The sequence below is a fragment of the Mesitornis unicolor genome, unplaced genomic scaffold (assembly GCF_000695765.1).
Source record: "Mesitornis unicolor isolate BGI_N332 unplaced genomic scaffold, ASM69576v1 scaffold15419, whole genome shotgun sequence".
Taxonomy (NCBI): Eukaryota; Metazoa; Chordata; class Aves; order Mesitornithiformes; family Mesitornithidae; genus Mesitornis; species Mesitornis unicolor.
This window is the reverse complement of record NW_010208096.1, coordinates 10,539-28,164: the sequence shown is the minus strand read 5'-3', so window position 1 is coordinate 28,164 and position 17,626 is coordinate 10,539. Positions and strand designations below refer to the sequence as shown.

At 43.8% G+C, this 17,626-nt stretch overlaps 1 protein-coding gene across 1 annotated transcript in view; it reads left to right on the top strand.

Moving 5' to 3' along the window:
- The window catches only part of LOC104546868 (metalloprotease TIKI1-like), a 28,843-nt gene extending 12,585 nt beyond the window's left edge, over window positions 1-16,258 (top strand). Inside the window, exons 5-7 of the mRNA XM_010192370.1 lie at window positions 6,170-6,260; window positions 12,197-12,460; window positions 16,078-16,258. Coding sequence (XP_010190672.1) covers window positions 6,170-6,260; window positions 12,197-12,460; window positions 16,078-16,258 — 536 coding nt within the window. The remainder of the gene's footprint in view (window positions 1-6,169; window positions 6,261-12,196; window positions 12,461-16,077) is intronic.
- Window positions 16,259-17,626: the final 1,368 nt, after the last annotated feature.

Below are 17,626 nucleotides of genomic sequence, written 5' to 3'. Positions count from 1 at the left end.
GCATATTACTTTTAAAGAACTAGAATGTTGTTTGTTTTTTTTTTTCCTCCTGAGTGAATGTATGTTTGAGGTGCTTTCTTTAAGTCTCTCTGTGTCTAGTGAAAATATTCTTTTGGGCATAGAGAATTCCACTGTTCCACAGTCCTGCCCATCAGATTGTCCCCTTTGGTTTAAGAGTGGTAAGGCATGATCCACTAAGATAAAATACTAGAAAAGGAAATACATGAAGGAAATCATGTTTTTTGAAGACAAACCCTTGTTCTGGCTTCAGTGGAGTAAAACCTCAAGTTCGATGTTTGTGAAGTAATATTTCATTAATATTTCATCTTACAGGTAATCACAGGAAGGAGTACATTTGGAAGTCTGCAGTCTCAAAAAGATTTGAGGGCATGGAAAGGCTGCTTGCAGGGGATTTGACCTACATGCATGCAGAAGTATTGTAATGCAACATCCTTTTACTCCTGCACTTAATGTGAATTCAGGGAATCTTTAAGTTGGCTTACAATAACACTAGGGCTACCCTATCCCCTTCAATTTATGTAATTTCCTTCTCCCAGCAACGTTAAATTTATGAGAGTACCATGCTCTTGGTCCTTTGATTCATGTTCTGATACCTGAGATTTTCCTGACTTGGAAATACTGTTAGAAGCAAGAAGATTCTATTAGATTCAGTGTTTCATGTTTTCTATTTGAGAAACTGTTTTAACTTAGGTGGCAAATCAGGAATCTCTGCTACTTTATTGATGACCCCTGTTTTCCACATGTCATTTAGATTATCTAGTGTAACTGCACAGGACTCCTCCCTCACTTCTCCCAGAATCAGAAGTGCGAGCTCACCTCACCTGGGTGCTCACACTTGAAAGCAGTGTCTTCCTCTTAAACAGTGTGTTCAGAAAACATGCATCTAAAGGAGGCCAATGTGTAACTTAGTTGATCACATCACTGCTTTCCTTCTGCTTTAGCTTGTATTAAATATTTTGTCTTGTCTTTTTTCCTCCATAATTTTGCTAACTGAGTGAAAATGACTCTATGTTCTACATCCTAATACTTACTTAAAAAGTATAATTGCATCTATGTGTGAAGCAAAGTCATGAAATTTGCCCCTGGATTTCTGAGCACAAAGTACAGGTTTAATCAAGAGTGCTCAGCTGGGAATGCTTGCCACTGCTGTTGTTGTCAGCCCATATGGAAAGCCCCCTGCAGTTCTGCACAGGACCTCTTGTAAAATTTAGTAGTAACTTGGTTATGCAACATTGAGGGCTCTCTCTGTGCTTGCTATGGTACGACTGCCTCCAGTATGGCTGGCCAAGTCAGCCAGTAAGGCATAGTTAGGGTTATCTTTCTTCACTCAGTGAATATGGGAGCAGAGTGAGGTCATTATGCGATACGTGTGAAACATGGACTTTGCTTGTCACTCACAGAGCATGAGCTGTCCCTTGTCCTTGCGCCAAAAGGTTAAACTAAGCAGGTATTTGGGTATAGGGAAGACCATCCTTTTCTTTCCACAGGTCTGCTTCTGTTTCACTAATTTCATCTCCTTTCAGGGAATAACAGTCCATGTAGTAGGATGAAGAAAATTCCTCTGTAAGGGTTCTTGCCTGTGGGGACACTGTGAGTGGAGGTACCACAGGACTACTTTCTATACCTCTATTCTTAGTCATTGTGTCCTAAAAGCTGTTTCTTTCAGAAACTCATTTTAGCTTTGCCAGGTTCCTGGTGGAAGCAAGGATCACTTTGTCTACCTCATGGGCTGATGAATGCTAAAGTGATCTGGACCTGTAGAAGGAGCAGGGTGTCTGTTTTGCAGTCTGACTTCCATCCAATGAAATTATTTAAGACAGTACTCCGCATTCTCTAGGTCATTGGCTTGATCTGCCACATTCTGAACTTTCAGCTCTTCACTGCAAATACCTGTGGGACTGACTTGGGCCATGCGTGTCTCTGCCTTCCAGGCCATCAGGAATTCTCCTTTGCTTGTGTTACCACCCTTTGAAGAAGCACTGGCAGTTTTGAACCTTTCTGCATGGGTTTATTGGCTTACAGACTGCTACTGGAGGATACTTTGATTACTGAAAGGGTAGAAGAAGAACCCTGCCATGGTAGGCGCATTGAGAGGGATGAGCTGTCCTTTGTGCCTCACAGTTAAGTGGTCATTTTTGCTGAAACTTCTCTTTTTTTGGTCATGAGTAGTGTAGTCAGCAGCCTCATGCCTTGCCTTTTTTACAGGACAGTGACTCTAATCTGGTCACCTGCAGCTGTCCTGTTCACCCTTCTAGGGCATGTTATATGAATTTATAATTCTTGGAACCAGGAAGAAGAATGATACGCACATTGCCACAGGCACTTTCCAGGAAGTTTCTAAATAATTGTAAGATCTATACCTCTGAAATGTTACTGAAAATACTTGTTTCAGTGACCCATAGAACCTCTGGCACCAAAAGCTCATCTGAGCCCTCCCAGCCCAGGCAGAGATAAACATCCTGCTCTATGATGTCCTCAGTGGCTAGAATTGTGCCATTTTGTGGTTGCACTGTTATGATCATGTGCTGTAGCTGTTCCCACCACTTCTTGGAGGTCAGCAGTCCAGATCAGGTTTCCTAACAAACAGTCTAATTTCTTTACGTGTACATCCAGTGATTCATGTTCTTGGGATATTTGTAGATGGTGAGGTCCTGGCATGTTTCTGAGGCAGATTGGAAGTGTCATCTTTCTGCTTAGGAAAACACAGCAAACATAAAGAATTACGAGGACTTAGCAGTTTCCTTTTACATGACTCTAAGAGAAGGTCAAGGAAATCTGTCAGCATGGAATTGTGGATTTTGTTGTAATTCAGAGAGGAACATCGTTTTCTTCAGTCTTACAATCTTGCTTTATGTGGAAAATAAAAATTGAAGAACAGAAACAAAAATTTGTTGTGCAGTATATCCTTGTTCATTTCACTAGATGCAGAAAATTTTAAGCCTTGTGATGGCTCAAATTTGAGCTCAGGAGCCTCTGCTGAAACACACAGTCCTAGCACAGTTACCTAGATGAAAACACCTCTGTGCGCACTGGCAGTAAAAGCTGCAAAGCAGGAGACATGGATTTCATGGCAATAGTAGTAGCCTGTGTTCTTCAGGGTTGGGTATTGCTACTGATGAAGGTCAGGAGTGCCTGATGCATGTCCGAGTGTGTGGACTAGTCTGCAAGTGCACGTCAGTCTAACAGCATTGTTGCTTGAGCATATTGCCTGTTGCGGTCCCTGCATGCCATCTCCTTTCAGGGCAGATTAAAGGCTGGGCTCTTATTTACTCTCCAGTAGAGTGCATGGCTGAGCTGGTGCACACAACAGCTTCTTAGTTTCTCTTTGAGCTTGAACACAGAAGAACAGAGATTCATGGCTCTCCACCCCCTGCCAGAGTAAATTGACCTCTGGGAGGCATCTCTTCACCTAGTGGTGTGAGGATAATGCAGGGCTGTGTGCAGAAAGAAAAGAGCAGGCTTTCTGATGGGACAGGGCCTGGGGCTTTTCTTTTTGGAGGCATTCAAGTGTGTTAGGCTAAAGTAGAAAACAGGTGAAAGAGGCCTGCTCCCTGTCATGTGACTTTGGGCCAAGTCTCCCTTGCAGCATAGCTGCTTGATCTTAAGCCTTGGAGAGCAAATCTTTCTCATGTTTCTTGTGGTTGCTTTCGGTGATCAAGTCTCTCACATACCACCGAGCTCATTCTGTGACAGTTCCCAGAAAAGAGACAAAAGCATTGATGCTAGAAAGGCACCTGGTGGGGTCCTGTACCTCAGTCCCTCACCTTTCTGTCTCTGTTTCATTTTCCACCTAGCTCAGGTTGGCCCTGTAGGTCCTCTGGGTCCCAGACAGCTCTGTCTCATGCAGCGTATGTGACCACCTATTGGATAGCAACCACTGTAATTTCCTGATCATTTTAAGTACCTAGCCTGAGCAGCTCCTGATTGATGACATCTTGTGAGCAATCTATATCACATGCCAGTTTGTATTTGTATGCATCTTTTTTTTTCAGATATCTATTGATTTAACCTGTTATCTTTTGCACAGTATTAGCACACCTTTTTTTCTTTCACATGCTGATGTTACAATAAGCAAAGGCTCCCTGTGAAGACCTGCACACATGACTATCACTCCATCAGATTAAAAAGAAGATTAAGTGTTCTCACTCCTGAAATGAGTGAGACTTTAAGCTCTTCAGCTGCCATGAGGATAATTATTTTAACACTATAGATTGCTTATCTTTGTGTAAGCCCTTTCCTCCTGAAGGACTTGGATTAGGAAAATATGAGTGCAGAGCCTTAGCACTGCTTTTCACTGCTGAGGGTGGGACTCAAGTCATCCAACGTTGCCCATGTGAGTTGAATACCTACTCTGAACTTGCCATATGCTCTGCCCCTATCCACATCAGTGGAGAGGCACTTCTGTGAAAGTCTTAAGTTGTCCTGCCTCACTGTCTCCTACAAGGGGTGGAGGCAGGGTAGGAGGAGTGAATCCCCTCTCCCCTTCCCTTTGCACAAACCTCTCCTCTGTGTTAAAGGTGAGAAATAGCAACTAGGTTTGACACCTTGTATACCTAATGTTGGCCTTCCAGTGGCTGATTTTACTCAACTGCAATGTTTAATTACAGTTATTCCTGTTCCTTGCTGCATCTGGTCTTTTTGCTGACATGAGGAAATTCTCAGTAAACTGCACGTGGGACTGAACCATTGGCAAGTAACAGATACCAACAGTGTTAGCTTGGGTTCACATAATGGTCAAGCTTTAACTCTTACTGAAATTGAAAGTTAGGCTGAGGATCTGGGGGAAAACCCCATTACTAGGCGAGAAAATATGGTACCCAATGAGTGTGCATTGCAGTGTTCGATTAAAAAATTTCATTTGAGCTAGATCTGTTTGTGTTCTTAGTCTCTCAGCAAAACTTCATCTTGATAAATGTCTATGCTGAAATGTTACCATCCAACTGTCATGCCTTAATGTGATAGCCCACGAGTCTTTTCCTGTTGTGGTATGAAATTTTGTGTTCCAATTAACTGAATCAATTTTGAAGTGAAAAATCATGAATCCCTTGGGCTTAGTCCCCTGTTAATCTCATCACTACTGGACTTCCCTTTCTATGTCCTTGCTTTCCCTGGCTACTAGAAATATTCTGGCAGGTTTATTTCTATATGTTTATGAAGAATATTAGCAGGAAAATAGTTTTTATTAAGTAGTTTATTAGTTTTAGCACTGCTTACATCTTCAGAGGCAAGGGAGAACTCTAATAAGTCACTTGCCCAAGCCTAATTTTAATTAATGTAGGCTACTAAATGAGCAAATATTTTCAAGAAAACTAGATCTGTGAGGGACTGTGCAAGGCCTCTGTTGTTGTCCTGCTCCTCAGCAGCCTTGCCTGATGAGGTGTTAAAGTGATGGTGGAAGTCAGTCAGCATACAGTCAGTTGTTCAGGAATTACTCCTGCACCCTTTGAGTAGTCGTTTATTCGCTATGATGCCAAAGTATGGACTGACCAGCCACCACATTTGTCTGAAAATGGAGTGCAGACATAAATCACAGAATTAGGGCAGAGCTAGCTAAGTTATTCCAAAACTATTGTCGACACAACTAAAGTGGAGTTTTTGTCCCCAGTGGCTTATACTGAAGGAATTAAAGGGGTTGTTCTAAGTCATTTGTTTTCAGTGCTATTTTCAATTTTCTACAGTTGGATGATTCTTAATAATTTTAAAATGGTTAATGATGCTGACTGATATCACAGAGAGTGCCTTTGTGATGCCAAATGATATTAAAATGATGCAGCCAGATTCTGACCTGGTTTGCATCACCACCAGTTCTAGACTCGATGCTGCTCCTGAACACATCTCCCAGTTTCATCTCTTATTACCCCAGGAAATTCACAGTGGCCTGAAAATGCAACAGACTGTGGGACTAGAGTAATTTCAGTCACATCTGCATTTTGGAAAGGCAGAACGTGGTAACTAAAGAGACCTTGGGCAGGTTTAGCAATCATTGGTTAGAGATCCCGTGTTTCAGGTGCATGCTGGTGGGGAATGATAAAGCACTGCCTGCCCAGAGTGTGGTACGCCTCCTGTGATGAGGAAGGACTTTGTTGTTGTTCTCTCTCTTTCCTTGTGTTTGTTGAGTTCTGATGTATTTTTTTTTTCTTAACTGCAGGTCACTTCATGGGCAACAACACAGTGATTGATGTTTTGAGGAGAGAAGGGTACGAGGTAGAACACACCCCAGCTGGACAAGCCATCAACAAGTAATGCATGCTGTTATCTAGCTCAGCAGCCATTGGGAGGGTGGGCTTGTAAACTATCCAGGTAGTGGCAGGTGGAACTATACCTAACAGTGAGCTGGGCTCCCTCTCTCCTCCCCAGATGTTTGTTTTTCTCTTCAATGAGCCAAATCGGAAACAGGATTTTATTTGGTTTGGGTTTGGGGTTTTGTGTGTTGTTTGGAGGACTTTCTGTGTTGTGGGTTTTTTGTGTGTGTGTGAGTGTGTGTGTGTGTGTGTGTGTGTTGTTTGTTTATTTTGGGGTTTTTTTTGGTGTGTGTGGTTTTTTTGGTTTGGGTTGGGTTTTTTTCTTTGTTGTTGTTGGTTTTTTTTCATAAAATAAAAATATCCCTTCTCCCCCCCGTAAGTTTTTAACTCATAAACTAACAGCCATATAGTATCCATACTCCGTTCATCAGATCTGGATGCTATCTCATACCACATAGACTTCCAGGCTCCTCCTCCTTTCTCACTTTTAAGTGTTTGACTACCCTGTATTTTAACACTCTCCTCTTACACTGCTATTTTTGATTCTTTCCGAATACTCTCTCTCAGCCTGGAATCTGACTACCCAGTGTCCACCTAGCCTTTTTTGCAAGCTGTCCCCATAACTGATTGCTTTCATGTCCCCTTCTCTCTTTTGCATTTTTAAGCCAAGGTGCTTGCTGTTCTGGTTCATCTTGCAGCTGTCCTTTGGGATATACCCTAACTGCATCTTCTTATCTCTCACTGGGCACCTTCATCCATCTCCATGGTTTTGGTAACTACAGAATGTCAAATGATCTTCTCCTCCACACTCTGCTGAGAATTACACGTGTTTTTGACTCACTTCTTCTTTGACTTTTTGCCACCAGCTTAGGATCTGCAATCCTTGTCTGTCCGTTCTCCAGACTCCCACCAAACACGTGCTCTTGTGTCTCTCACATATTTCCACTCTTCCTTGTAGTCACTGCTAAAAAGACCACAGTGGAAAAAAGGTTTGATCCCAATTATGGTACTGTTTCCCTTTTATCCTTTCTGCCATACATGCTGTCCCTCACTGTTTCCTTCTCTGTTCTGTCTCCCCTACATTTCTTCCCGCCCCATACTAAATCACCTTTTGTGCAGGGGTACAGTGCAGAGTCTCAATCTGTGCCAGGAGCTCCACAGATGTGGTGGTACAAAATAACAACAGATGTTTTTCTTATGCTCTGGTTGCTTCACCATTCTCTTTGCACCGCTTTTGCTGCCTTTTTCAGACCATGAGATTCAAAGTCTGGCAGGTTATGTTTTTGCTATGATTCTTGATGTGGACATACGTCATTAACTCTATGTGCACTGAAACAAGCTGAGCCAAGACTCATCTCCGTGAGTACTTGAATGCAGCCCCTAACCCTGTTGCCGCCAATAGGCAGGTAATCTGACATGGAGAAGCCCCTGGTGCTTAAGCACAAGACTTAATGTTCCCATAGCACTTAAGCTGTACTAGATAATCCAGTGTATTGTTGTTTATGGGGATATGAACCTGCTTGTGTTGATATTTTTGTGTTGGATTTGGTTTTCTCTCACAGAACATTCTCAGCTTAGGTATCCTTAAAAACAGCCATAGCAGTTTCTTAAAGCTTAAAGAAAGAGAGTTTAAGATGTACTTGAGAATAAACAAAATCCAATACTGCTCTGTAAAGGTGTAGCTGTAAGGAAATCAAGCACAAACAACTGTGGAAGGTGGGGCTAGATCTTCACCCATCAGAAAGGTAGATACCAGTGGTACTCGGGGTAGTTGGGCACCCAGTTCTCAGAGCACTTCTTGAAAGTTCATTGTCCAGCCAGTGAGTCTTGTGGCTTTGAAAGCCCTCAGTTTGGCATTTGGTTGCATCTCAAACCTTTCATTAGGACTACTGGACAGAACATATTTCCTGGAGTCTTTACTTTAAAGATCAGTGAATAAGCTAAAGAAGACGGCACTTTAGTGTTTTCTTTGAGAAAAGTTGTTAACATTTCTGGATGATTTGGAAACATTTAAAAATATTAAATGAGTTTCAAGAAAAATGTGAGTTCTGAAGGAGAGGTGAGGGAAAGACCTGTGGCAAGAGTATGTGAGAGTCCTGGGGGCTGGATGGAGGGTTTCCCTTGATTGCTGTCCTGGGCTTGTTCTGTGACCAAATACTAGAGCAGTCTGTGTCAATAAGCCCAGTCCAGCCCATGTAAATGTGGAACCATATCTAGCTGCTGTCCTAGATAGCAGTGCTGCACACAGTCCAGTCAGTACCTGTGGGCTATTTCACAGGACAGAATTGAGATTAGGAAAAACTGGCAAGTGGTTGAACTGAGATAGAGCATTCAAATGGCTGTTCTGTTGTCAGTTACAGTAGGGTATATTAACAGGGCAGTCCTAAAACAAGAGCATGAGGAAGTCTGCAGTTGTATCTCTTTCCTGTAACGTGACACTGTGTGGTAGCAGCACAGTCTGCTGCTTTCTGTGCTCTGGCTAAACAGAAAGTCCCTTCTGAAGTATCTTACAGATCTGTATAGGAACACAGAAAGACACAGGATCATTATGCATGTTTTTCTGTGACAGGCAGACTGCTGGGTGCAGTCACACAATTTCACCTGCACACAGGGCTGCCTGAAGTGCCCTGCCCATCTACAGGGAGAAGAGGATGAATGCCTGTAGCGGAAAGTGGAGGCAGGAGGTCGTCTTTGTGATGTCATCAAAGTGAGGAAGGCAAAAGATGTGCTCCAACCACCCAGCAGGACAAAGGACAGTTTATAAATAGTGCCACAAGTTCAATCAAGCTCCTACTGTCTTATTTTGGGCTTTAACTGTTGTTCCTGATTTTAGAATGCATATATATAAAATATATATATAATAAAATGTTCATCACATAATCACACCCATAATTAAAGTGCTTCCTGACTCATCCTTTAGCTCCTGTGCTGGGAGAGGCAACTGGCCTTGGGGAAGAAGGATGTACTTTTGCATCTGTATGACTTTTCCTGTAGTTGCTCAGTTAGTCCCTGGAAGAATTACCTGCAGGAAGCATTGCAGAGGACAATATGTGTATGACTGTTTGTTGTTAATAATTCTGTGAGGCTGCAGATATCAGAATAATCAGGCCATGCAGGATGGAGGTCATCTTGGCTGTTCCCGTAGCAATGCTGAGTGACAGCATGGTATTGCCATGAGTTTTGTAGGGGAGACTGCAGGCAGCAAGGCACTCTAATTCACAGAGGAGGGCTGGTGCCTACTCTGTTTTTTTCACATTAAGCAACAGGCACAGTGAAGAGAAATTGGGGAAAAGGGAAGCACAAGCAGAGGACCTTCAGAGAGATCAAATCAGGTCACTAGAGACAACTTGGCAGGGGAGGCATCACTTTGTAAGCCAGAGTTAGGAGTAGGTGATGTGAAGATGTTCTGGAGGAGAGCTAAAGGGTCATGACACTTCAGAGGTGATAAAATGAGAGTGTGACAGTCACAAGGATTTTGAAAGGGACTGATAGCCCAACACCCATCCTGCTCCAGTCTCTGTCACATGAAGTTCACCACATGATCAGTCTGTGATTTTCCTTGCAGGAAACAAGATCAAATTATCTTCATTTTCCATCTAATTTTTCCCTCATGTACTAGTCTGTAGCTTCATTTCTCCTTCTCCAGGATGGACCCTCTTTATTCTTCATCAAAGAGATGTGCCCACAGTGATAGGTGTCATGGTTTATGCAGTCGCTCTATCACCCAGTGCCTCCTCCCCCACTCAGGGAGGGAGGCTGGAGAAAGGGAAGGAGATTCATGGGTTGAAATAGAAATATATTTAATAAATAATAATTAAAAGCTAATATTAATCACATTATTAATAAAAAGTACACAGGGTTATACTCAGCCAGTATTGTGGAGAAGTAGGTCTTAGGTGTAGGATGATGGACAAGTTGCTCTCGCGATGTCAGCCAAGGAAGAAAGAGAAGGAGGGTTGTCCCCAGTAAACTCCTCGATTTATAGTGAATGTAACATCTATGGTATAGAATAGTACTAATTGGGCAACTGGGATCAGTTACCATGGGTTTCTGCTTTCCCCAGCTTCTGCACCTGTTTATCTAAAAATTGCTGAAGACCTTGAATATCACATACCAGAATTAGCTGAAAACCATAAAAAAGTCTTGCTACTTTGTTTTCATGAAATAGAGTGTCATAGTCCTTAAAAAACTGCAGTTTTCCTCAATGGAAAACTGACTTTCAAGTTTTGTCCCAGTAAACCAGGACAATGGGCTAGCTTGAAAACTGCAGCCACACTGAAAAAATGTCTCCTTCTGGACCTCCTTCTTTCAATGCCATTGCAAGGCAGAAAGGAAACACACTGTAGTTCTGGGAAGGTTTCACTGATTGAAGACAGGTTTCTGCATGCTGTACCTTTCCGTTACTTTTCTAAATTTCAGCCCAAGCCAGTCTCTTGAAGTAGCCATAAAGATCAGTCAGATATTTGTGTCGTGCTCTGTATATCCACAGAGTGGAGTGTGTTTGTACAAGATGCTCATGAGCAAGTAAAGAGAGGGAGTTGCTTTGTTCTAAACGATGACAACTGCGGCCCAGCAAAGCCACGAGTACATAGGAGACTGCAGACTGCCCGCCTTGGAGTATAGATGAGGTGCTGCTTGCTCTAAGTATAATGAAACAGAGCTTGAGTAATCATGGTGGAGCTGATAGTTTCTTCAATATGTCACCTTCCCAGGAAGCTGAGTAAGCATAGCCCTTAGAGCTTTTTCTGGGGGCTCAGCTGCTGTGTGGTCCTTTGGGCTTTGAAGATTTGCCTTCTGAGAGAGTAGGTGCATACACATAGTCTCACTGCAGTATCTCACTTGCTGGAGCTGTTTCGAAATTCCAGACAGTGCTGCTAGCCTAATACAGTGTCTGTGCAGCCAGAAAGCTGAAGGCCTGACTCCTACTCCCTCATTACTTGCTGCAGATGTGTGCAAAGCTCACTTCTGCATTGTGGGAGAGCTGCAGTTTCTCAGCCTTCCCCCCTCCATGTGGACCTCCATACTTGTCTAATACAACCCTTAAGGCATCATTTCATGCTCCTTGGTGTGCTTATCTGAGCATTATCTCCTTTTGCAGATCAGCACAGAGATACTAGCTTACACTGGAAGTCAATGCCACAATAGTGAGTTGAGCTCTGGTCTCTTATGTCAGACATGTTCCCTGGCCTGATGTTTTATAACAGCTGCGTATTTACTGGTCCGTACCATCTGGTTTCACAAAAGAGAAAATGAGATGAGAGTGAACTTGGCACTGCCACAGCTAGTCTGCTTCCAGTTGCTGCAGACTAGACGGCCCAAAGGATTGCTTAATGGTGTTTTGAGCCATTCCCTTAAAAGATGGTAACTGACAAGACGCATTTCTGCAGCCGTGACCACAGCCTGTGGACAAGCTTACTTCTTACCTTTTCCACCAGTGAGAGTTGTTGATCTAGGACTGGCTCCTTCAGCTAGTGTGCCCTACTCATCCTGTCCCTGTCCCTTTCTTCTGCCTCCCAAGTTAGTTGGCAGGAATTGCTGAAAGGAACAGTCTGGTCTGTGTTCTGCAGTACGTCAGACTAGAGGAGTGTGGTTTGGCCTCCTCTGACTTTGAAGAGCATTCCTTTTCTGTCTCTTTCTAGATACACAAGGTTATTCCCAGGAGTCATTCTAGATCTTTTCTAGATCTGAGCCAGACCGCATTCCTTCCTCAGTTCCAGATTACCTTTTTTTCAAAAGCTTTTTTCATTAAAGAATACTATTTTGATCAGAACATTGATTTAAGGAAGAGGGGCAGGAATACAAGGCAGAGAAATAAGCATCCAGCCAATATGTCACAGAGAAACACCTGTTTTGTATGTGCTTTGATGATACCTTTACCAGGATTCTGCCTCAACGCCCTTTCAAATATTATCTGTGTTCCCTCCTTCTTCCAGCAGAAAACCTCCCAAAACCTTGCTAGCCTTTTCATCATCATCACCAGTACACAGCACCTATGTCGTGTCCCAGGAGCTCCCACTGTCGTTGCACCTCCAGAAGGAGAAGGAGGAGGAAGAAGAGTTCCTGCCTCACCTGCTGCTCCCTGACAGCATCGACATGATGGAGAAGGCAGACAGGAAGTACAAAAGGAAGAAGAAGAAGCAGCAGAAGAAGCAAAGACTGCGGCAGTTTAATGACCTCTGGGTTCGCCTTGAAGAAAGGTAGCTAACAGCTGGGGAGGGAGGAGGGTTTGTCACGCAAACTGGACTTTAACTTAGGCTGATTAATTCAGTATTCCAAACTTGTGCAGGAGCTAGGTACATGCTGAGGGCAGGATCTGACCTTCTCCATCACTGTGATTCTTGCTAAAACATTTACTCAAGGCTGCTTGGGCTTTTAGTGACATAGTAGTTTCTTCTGCATGGATAGGTCTGTGGCAAAGTAGCCATAACACAAGTGGAAGCCTTGTCTAGACCATTTTGCACTTAAGCTTAAGGGACTGTGAGCATATGATAGTCCTTGTTATCACAGAAGACTGGTTCCAGTGGTAGATGGTACAGATCAAAGTCTTGGACCTTTATTCAAGAGCTGCTGCATATGTGGAAACTCATACCTGGCATATGTGCTCCTTGCATTTGGACAGTATTTATGTAGTATTTTCAGTCTCTGGATTCTTCCAGTCTTAAAAAGCATGTGAGCTCCATGACATTACTGGAGATCTGGAAAGGGGGATGACAACCTAATGGATGACAGATTTAATATAAAAAATGGAGTGTGTTGTGGGCCAAAAGTTCACACATATCCCCTAGTTTTCCATTCAGAAGAGCTTACTCGCCTACAAGAACTACAGCAGCCTGCAAAGAAAAAAGCCACCTTGTCCCTCACTAGCAATACTTAGGTGTGTGGCTGAGTGCGTACCTTAATCCCTCCTGTAAGATAGCACACAGGCCGGAGTCTGCTCTCTTTTGTACTTTGTGCCTTTCTTTGTATCTCTGTCATACTTAGGTTTAAACCATTTTATTATTGTGGTATTGTAAATAACAATGCAGGTCAGAATGATGGAGAAAAGCCTGAAGTTCTTGAAATGAAGCCTCTGTATATTTTCTTTTCTCTCCTAAGAATATTTCTGCCTGTTTCACAAGGCACTGAGTGTATTAGGGTTCTCCTATGCCTCTCCTGTCATGTTGCTGGGTCCTAGCTGTACGACTGCTTTGAGCAATACAGTGCTCAGGCTGTCTGCAGGCAGGTTTGGTTCCAAGCATTGCTGTTTGGTTCCAAGCATTCAGCCATTTTCAGACTTTTTAGACCAGACTCCTTTTCCTCTTTGAGTAGTTTTGTGCTCTCTCTCTCTGCTCCTCATTCCAACTTAAGTGTGAGTAGTTTGGAGAGAAAGGGAGACAAATGCACATGGAGGTTTGCATCCCCAGTGACTGACACACTCAGTCAAAGATTCACCAGTACAATGCATCCTTACACTGATCACATTTGACTTTGCCTTTTAGTGTATCGTTTACTTTCTGTTAATGTAGTTGATACCAGCTGTTTGTGAATGGCTTTTTGGAGCTTCTGTTGACAGTCTGTTTACTTGAAATGCTAAGGAATGAGTTGGAGTCTTTATGATTTCAAGCTCCCACCCTGCCTACACAGTGACATGTTCAGTTTTTCACACACAGTTTTTCCTGTGAAGCTCAGGGAAGTCAGTGGGTGTCCTGATGTGAGATACACATGCACTTGTAGCGTCAGTGCCTTCAGAAGAAGGGGGAAGATGGGAGGATGTGCTACTGTGACTAAATTAGAGATGCATTAGGGCTTCATACTGGATTGGAAGTACTGCAGGGCAACATTGAGGCAAAAGCAAAGCTGATGATGGCGGCTTCAGAAACTACTGCGTAAGTATGGTAGCAGCAGATCCCTCCTTTTCTTATTTTGCAGTGTTCCCTTTCTTCCCCTACTAATTAAGTCATCCTTTGTGCTAGACACTTACTCAGGTGCTAGGTGACAAATTCATTTTAGGGCTGAATCCTTAGTCGCACGGAGCTTGCACGTCTGGAGATGGAGCTGTTGCGTGACAGTGCTGGGAAAGACGAGCGATGCTTACTGCTGCCTGGGAGATTGCTGTGCCCTTACTGCAGAGGGAAAGCTGTCGTTGTCAGAGAGGCGGCTGTCATTCATGCCAATCCCTTTCTGGGCTTGTTTTTTGAAAGCAGGGGGAATCACCGCCCTCTCTGCCCCAAGCAGTCCGTGGGCAGCCGTGGGCTGAGCTGACAGCCCCACCTCGTGGCACAGCCGCCATGTGTCCCCGCAGTGCAAATCCAGCTTTGGGCTCGCAGATGTGCGGGACACGTCTCACTGGAAGGCTCAGCCCTTGCTGGAGGCATCCCCCGGGGTGCCTGAGCACATGTAAAGCTGTCAGGTGTCCAATGTGTGGGCCATTCCCAGCTTCCCTCCTCTGATCCTGGAAGTGTGGAAGGCGCCACTCAAGTGATTTAATACAGTCTTGTAGTGGGCTTGGCAGAATTGCTTTTGTTAGTGCTCCTGTATACCTTGGCAGACAGCTGTATTTCTTTGATGTGCTGCCAGCTGGCTTCTCTCCAGTTACTGTTCAAACCTTCTGTGGGGGCCTTTAGGTATGAAAGTGTAAGTGTTTTCAGAAAGGATACTAATTGCCTTCAATTTCTCAAAGTGTTTTTGCTTAATGTAGCTGGCCAAATTAAGGCGAGAATGGTGCACAGCAGCTGGGGAGTGGGTGCAGGAGAAATTACTCTGCTTTTGTATTTAGCAGGTAGACTTGCTTTTAATTTTGTCCACGTTTGTCTTCTGGTTCCACACCAGAAGTGATGCTTGACCCCACAGCTGTAAGGCTGACATACACCCCAGGGCCTCATGGGACTATGTCAGCCTTACAGCTGTGGGGTCAAGCATCACTTTCGATCCATTGCTGAAGATGACAACACCTGTGTATTATCTGACCCTTCTGACTCTTGACTTGGCATGGTCTGGGAGCTCCCCCAGTTCAGGACAGTTGGTGTTAGCAGCCTGGACCACAGAAATCTCTCTCCATCACATATTTCCATAACGGGAGTTTGGCATCACAGGCTCTGACACAGTTCTTGTTCATCACCACCTCAGAGTCCTCACTACCAATGGGAGGTACTCTGGTATTTGGTGATCTTTTCCCAGTGTCTCTAGGATGTGTTTCTGGAGGTGGCTCTTCCTTTCCTGAAAGCATGTCCTATAAACTTTTTGTAATTCCTGACCTATGGAAGAGAACATGCAGTATAGGAACAAGTTTGGTCTACACTAAGATGCACGGAGCGAAGCATGGCTGGGGAAGATGGATTCAGATGAAAATGGTGCCTCCTGCTGTGTTCAGCAGATGTTGCTGCAGTGACACTCCTCTGCAGCAAAGCTTGTTTTATTCTTACATTTTTTCTGTGTAGCTGAAAGGTGCTTAGGGATATGCTTACTTCTCTTACCCCCGTGACTTGAGTGCATGGGAGTAATGCGCAGGCTGGCTGGGTAAACCTGACTACAAGGCATGAGTTTCAGTGCTGCCTCCACTCTCCTCAATCTCTTCCCTGTTCCCCCTCAAAACTGCTTTGCAGTTCATCTAGGCAGCTCTCCTTGACCATGTGGGCTGGCATGGGAGCTGCCCACACCTACGAGGAAGGGATGAGGCAGCACTCTGCCATTAGGAGACGTGGTCCTTGGGTACGGGAGACCATTCCCAGGAGCCCTGAAGACTGACAGTGGGGTAGAGAGGCTGTTCACCTCCTGCTCTGTGGGCACTTGGCAGTTCTGGACTGGTCTGGACTGATGTTCTTCTCTTGCCTTGCAGTGCCACCGACCCTCCTCCACGGATCCGCATCATTAATGGCTACATCACAGTCGAACCCCAGCCCCGGGGCCGTGGGCGGTCGAGTCATGCTCATGCAGACACCAGCAGTGCTCACCAGCTTTCCCATTCTCTCTTCCTCCCACTACTGACTTTGACTTTATATATGACGAGGCTGCATTGAAACACAGTGGAAGCCAAGCTGCAGGGCTCTCACCTTAAAAAGCAAAAAAGAAACTTATGTGAAAAAAACAAAAATAGAAGACTGAGTGGGACACCTGTTCTTTGGGGTGTTCTCAAACTGCCTCCTTTTCCTGAATCTGGATCATTAACACTATTAACTGGTTTGACCTGCCCAATACAGGAGAAGATATTTTAATGAGTGTTATTTATCCTTCTCTTGCAGAAGAATGTTTTCATTTTATCCCATTATGCTTTGGGGAGATTATAATATTGCTGTAACATAGCTGTTGTTTAGCTGTATGAGCCCAACTGAATTATATTTTTTCACCTTCAGTGCCTTGTAAGAAGATTTACACACCACTAACTTGTTTATTAGAATGAAGTACTTTGATCATATGAGCACAGCTGGGAAAAAGAGGTTGGTATTTTATGTCTTTACTGCTAATGCTTTTAAAGCTTGCTTGTTAGGGCTCCAGATTACATATATAGGTTCATGACAACACCTTCTACAATAGAATAAAACAGTGAAGAGTTGTGAACATAATGTTTCTGCTGTCTGTTTGGTGCTGTTGTAAGATGTGTACATCTGAACATCCAATGGCTAGACAAGTCTCATGAGCACAAACTACATTGCAGAAAAAAAAAATGCCTGGGGAACCTCACAGTCATACTGTTGGATGCTTCCAAAGTAAGAAGTTCTCAAGAGGTGATTTGAGAAACCCAGATGCAGATTTCCCCTCTCTTTCTAAACTATAAATATATTGCTATTTTATAGCTTCTGGGGAGAAAGAGCTGTTTTTTCCTTTTCTGCACTGTTAGACTTCATTCTAGGAAATCATTGCATGTTTTCTACTGATTTCAGTGGAAATTCTCAGACTTTCCAAATTGTTTCAAGTCCTTCACTATCTACTTAAAATGGACATGCTGTTGACTGTTGGGTGTAGGAAGTGGTGATGAATGCTTTCTGTGTTTGTACAGAGCTTCCTCTTGTGATCACACTGACTCATTTTGTAAGCAACGTGTCCCTCCCTCCTTCTGGAAGGGCTTCATTGCTTAGGAGGGTCTTATGAGATTCAACCATGGGAGTGCTTGGAGTCAATGCTGAGCCTGGTACCTTGGAAACACAGCAGTCACCTGCCCCAGTGAGACAACAAACCCTCAGGTTTCCCTTCCTTTGCATGGATGCGTGCTTCACTATGTTTTTCATTGCCTATGAAAAGCACTGTTTTTTCCTCATCCTTCTGCTGCACATCAGAGGAGGAGGAACAAACAGTTCCAGCTTTCCTAATAAGCTTTTCACCTCTTGATCTCACTTTTCAGTCCCCCTTCCTAAGAACTGAACCTGAACAATGCCTCAGTTTTCTGAGGA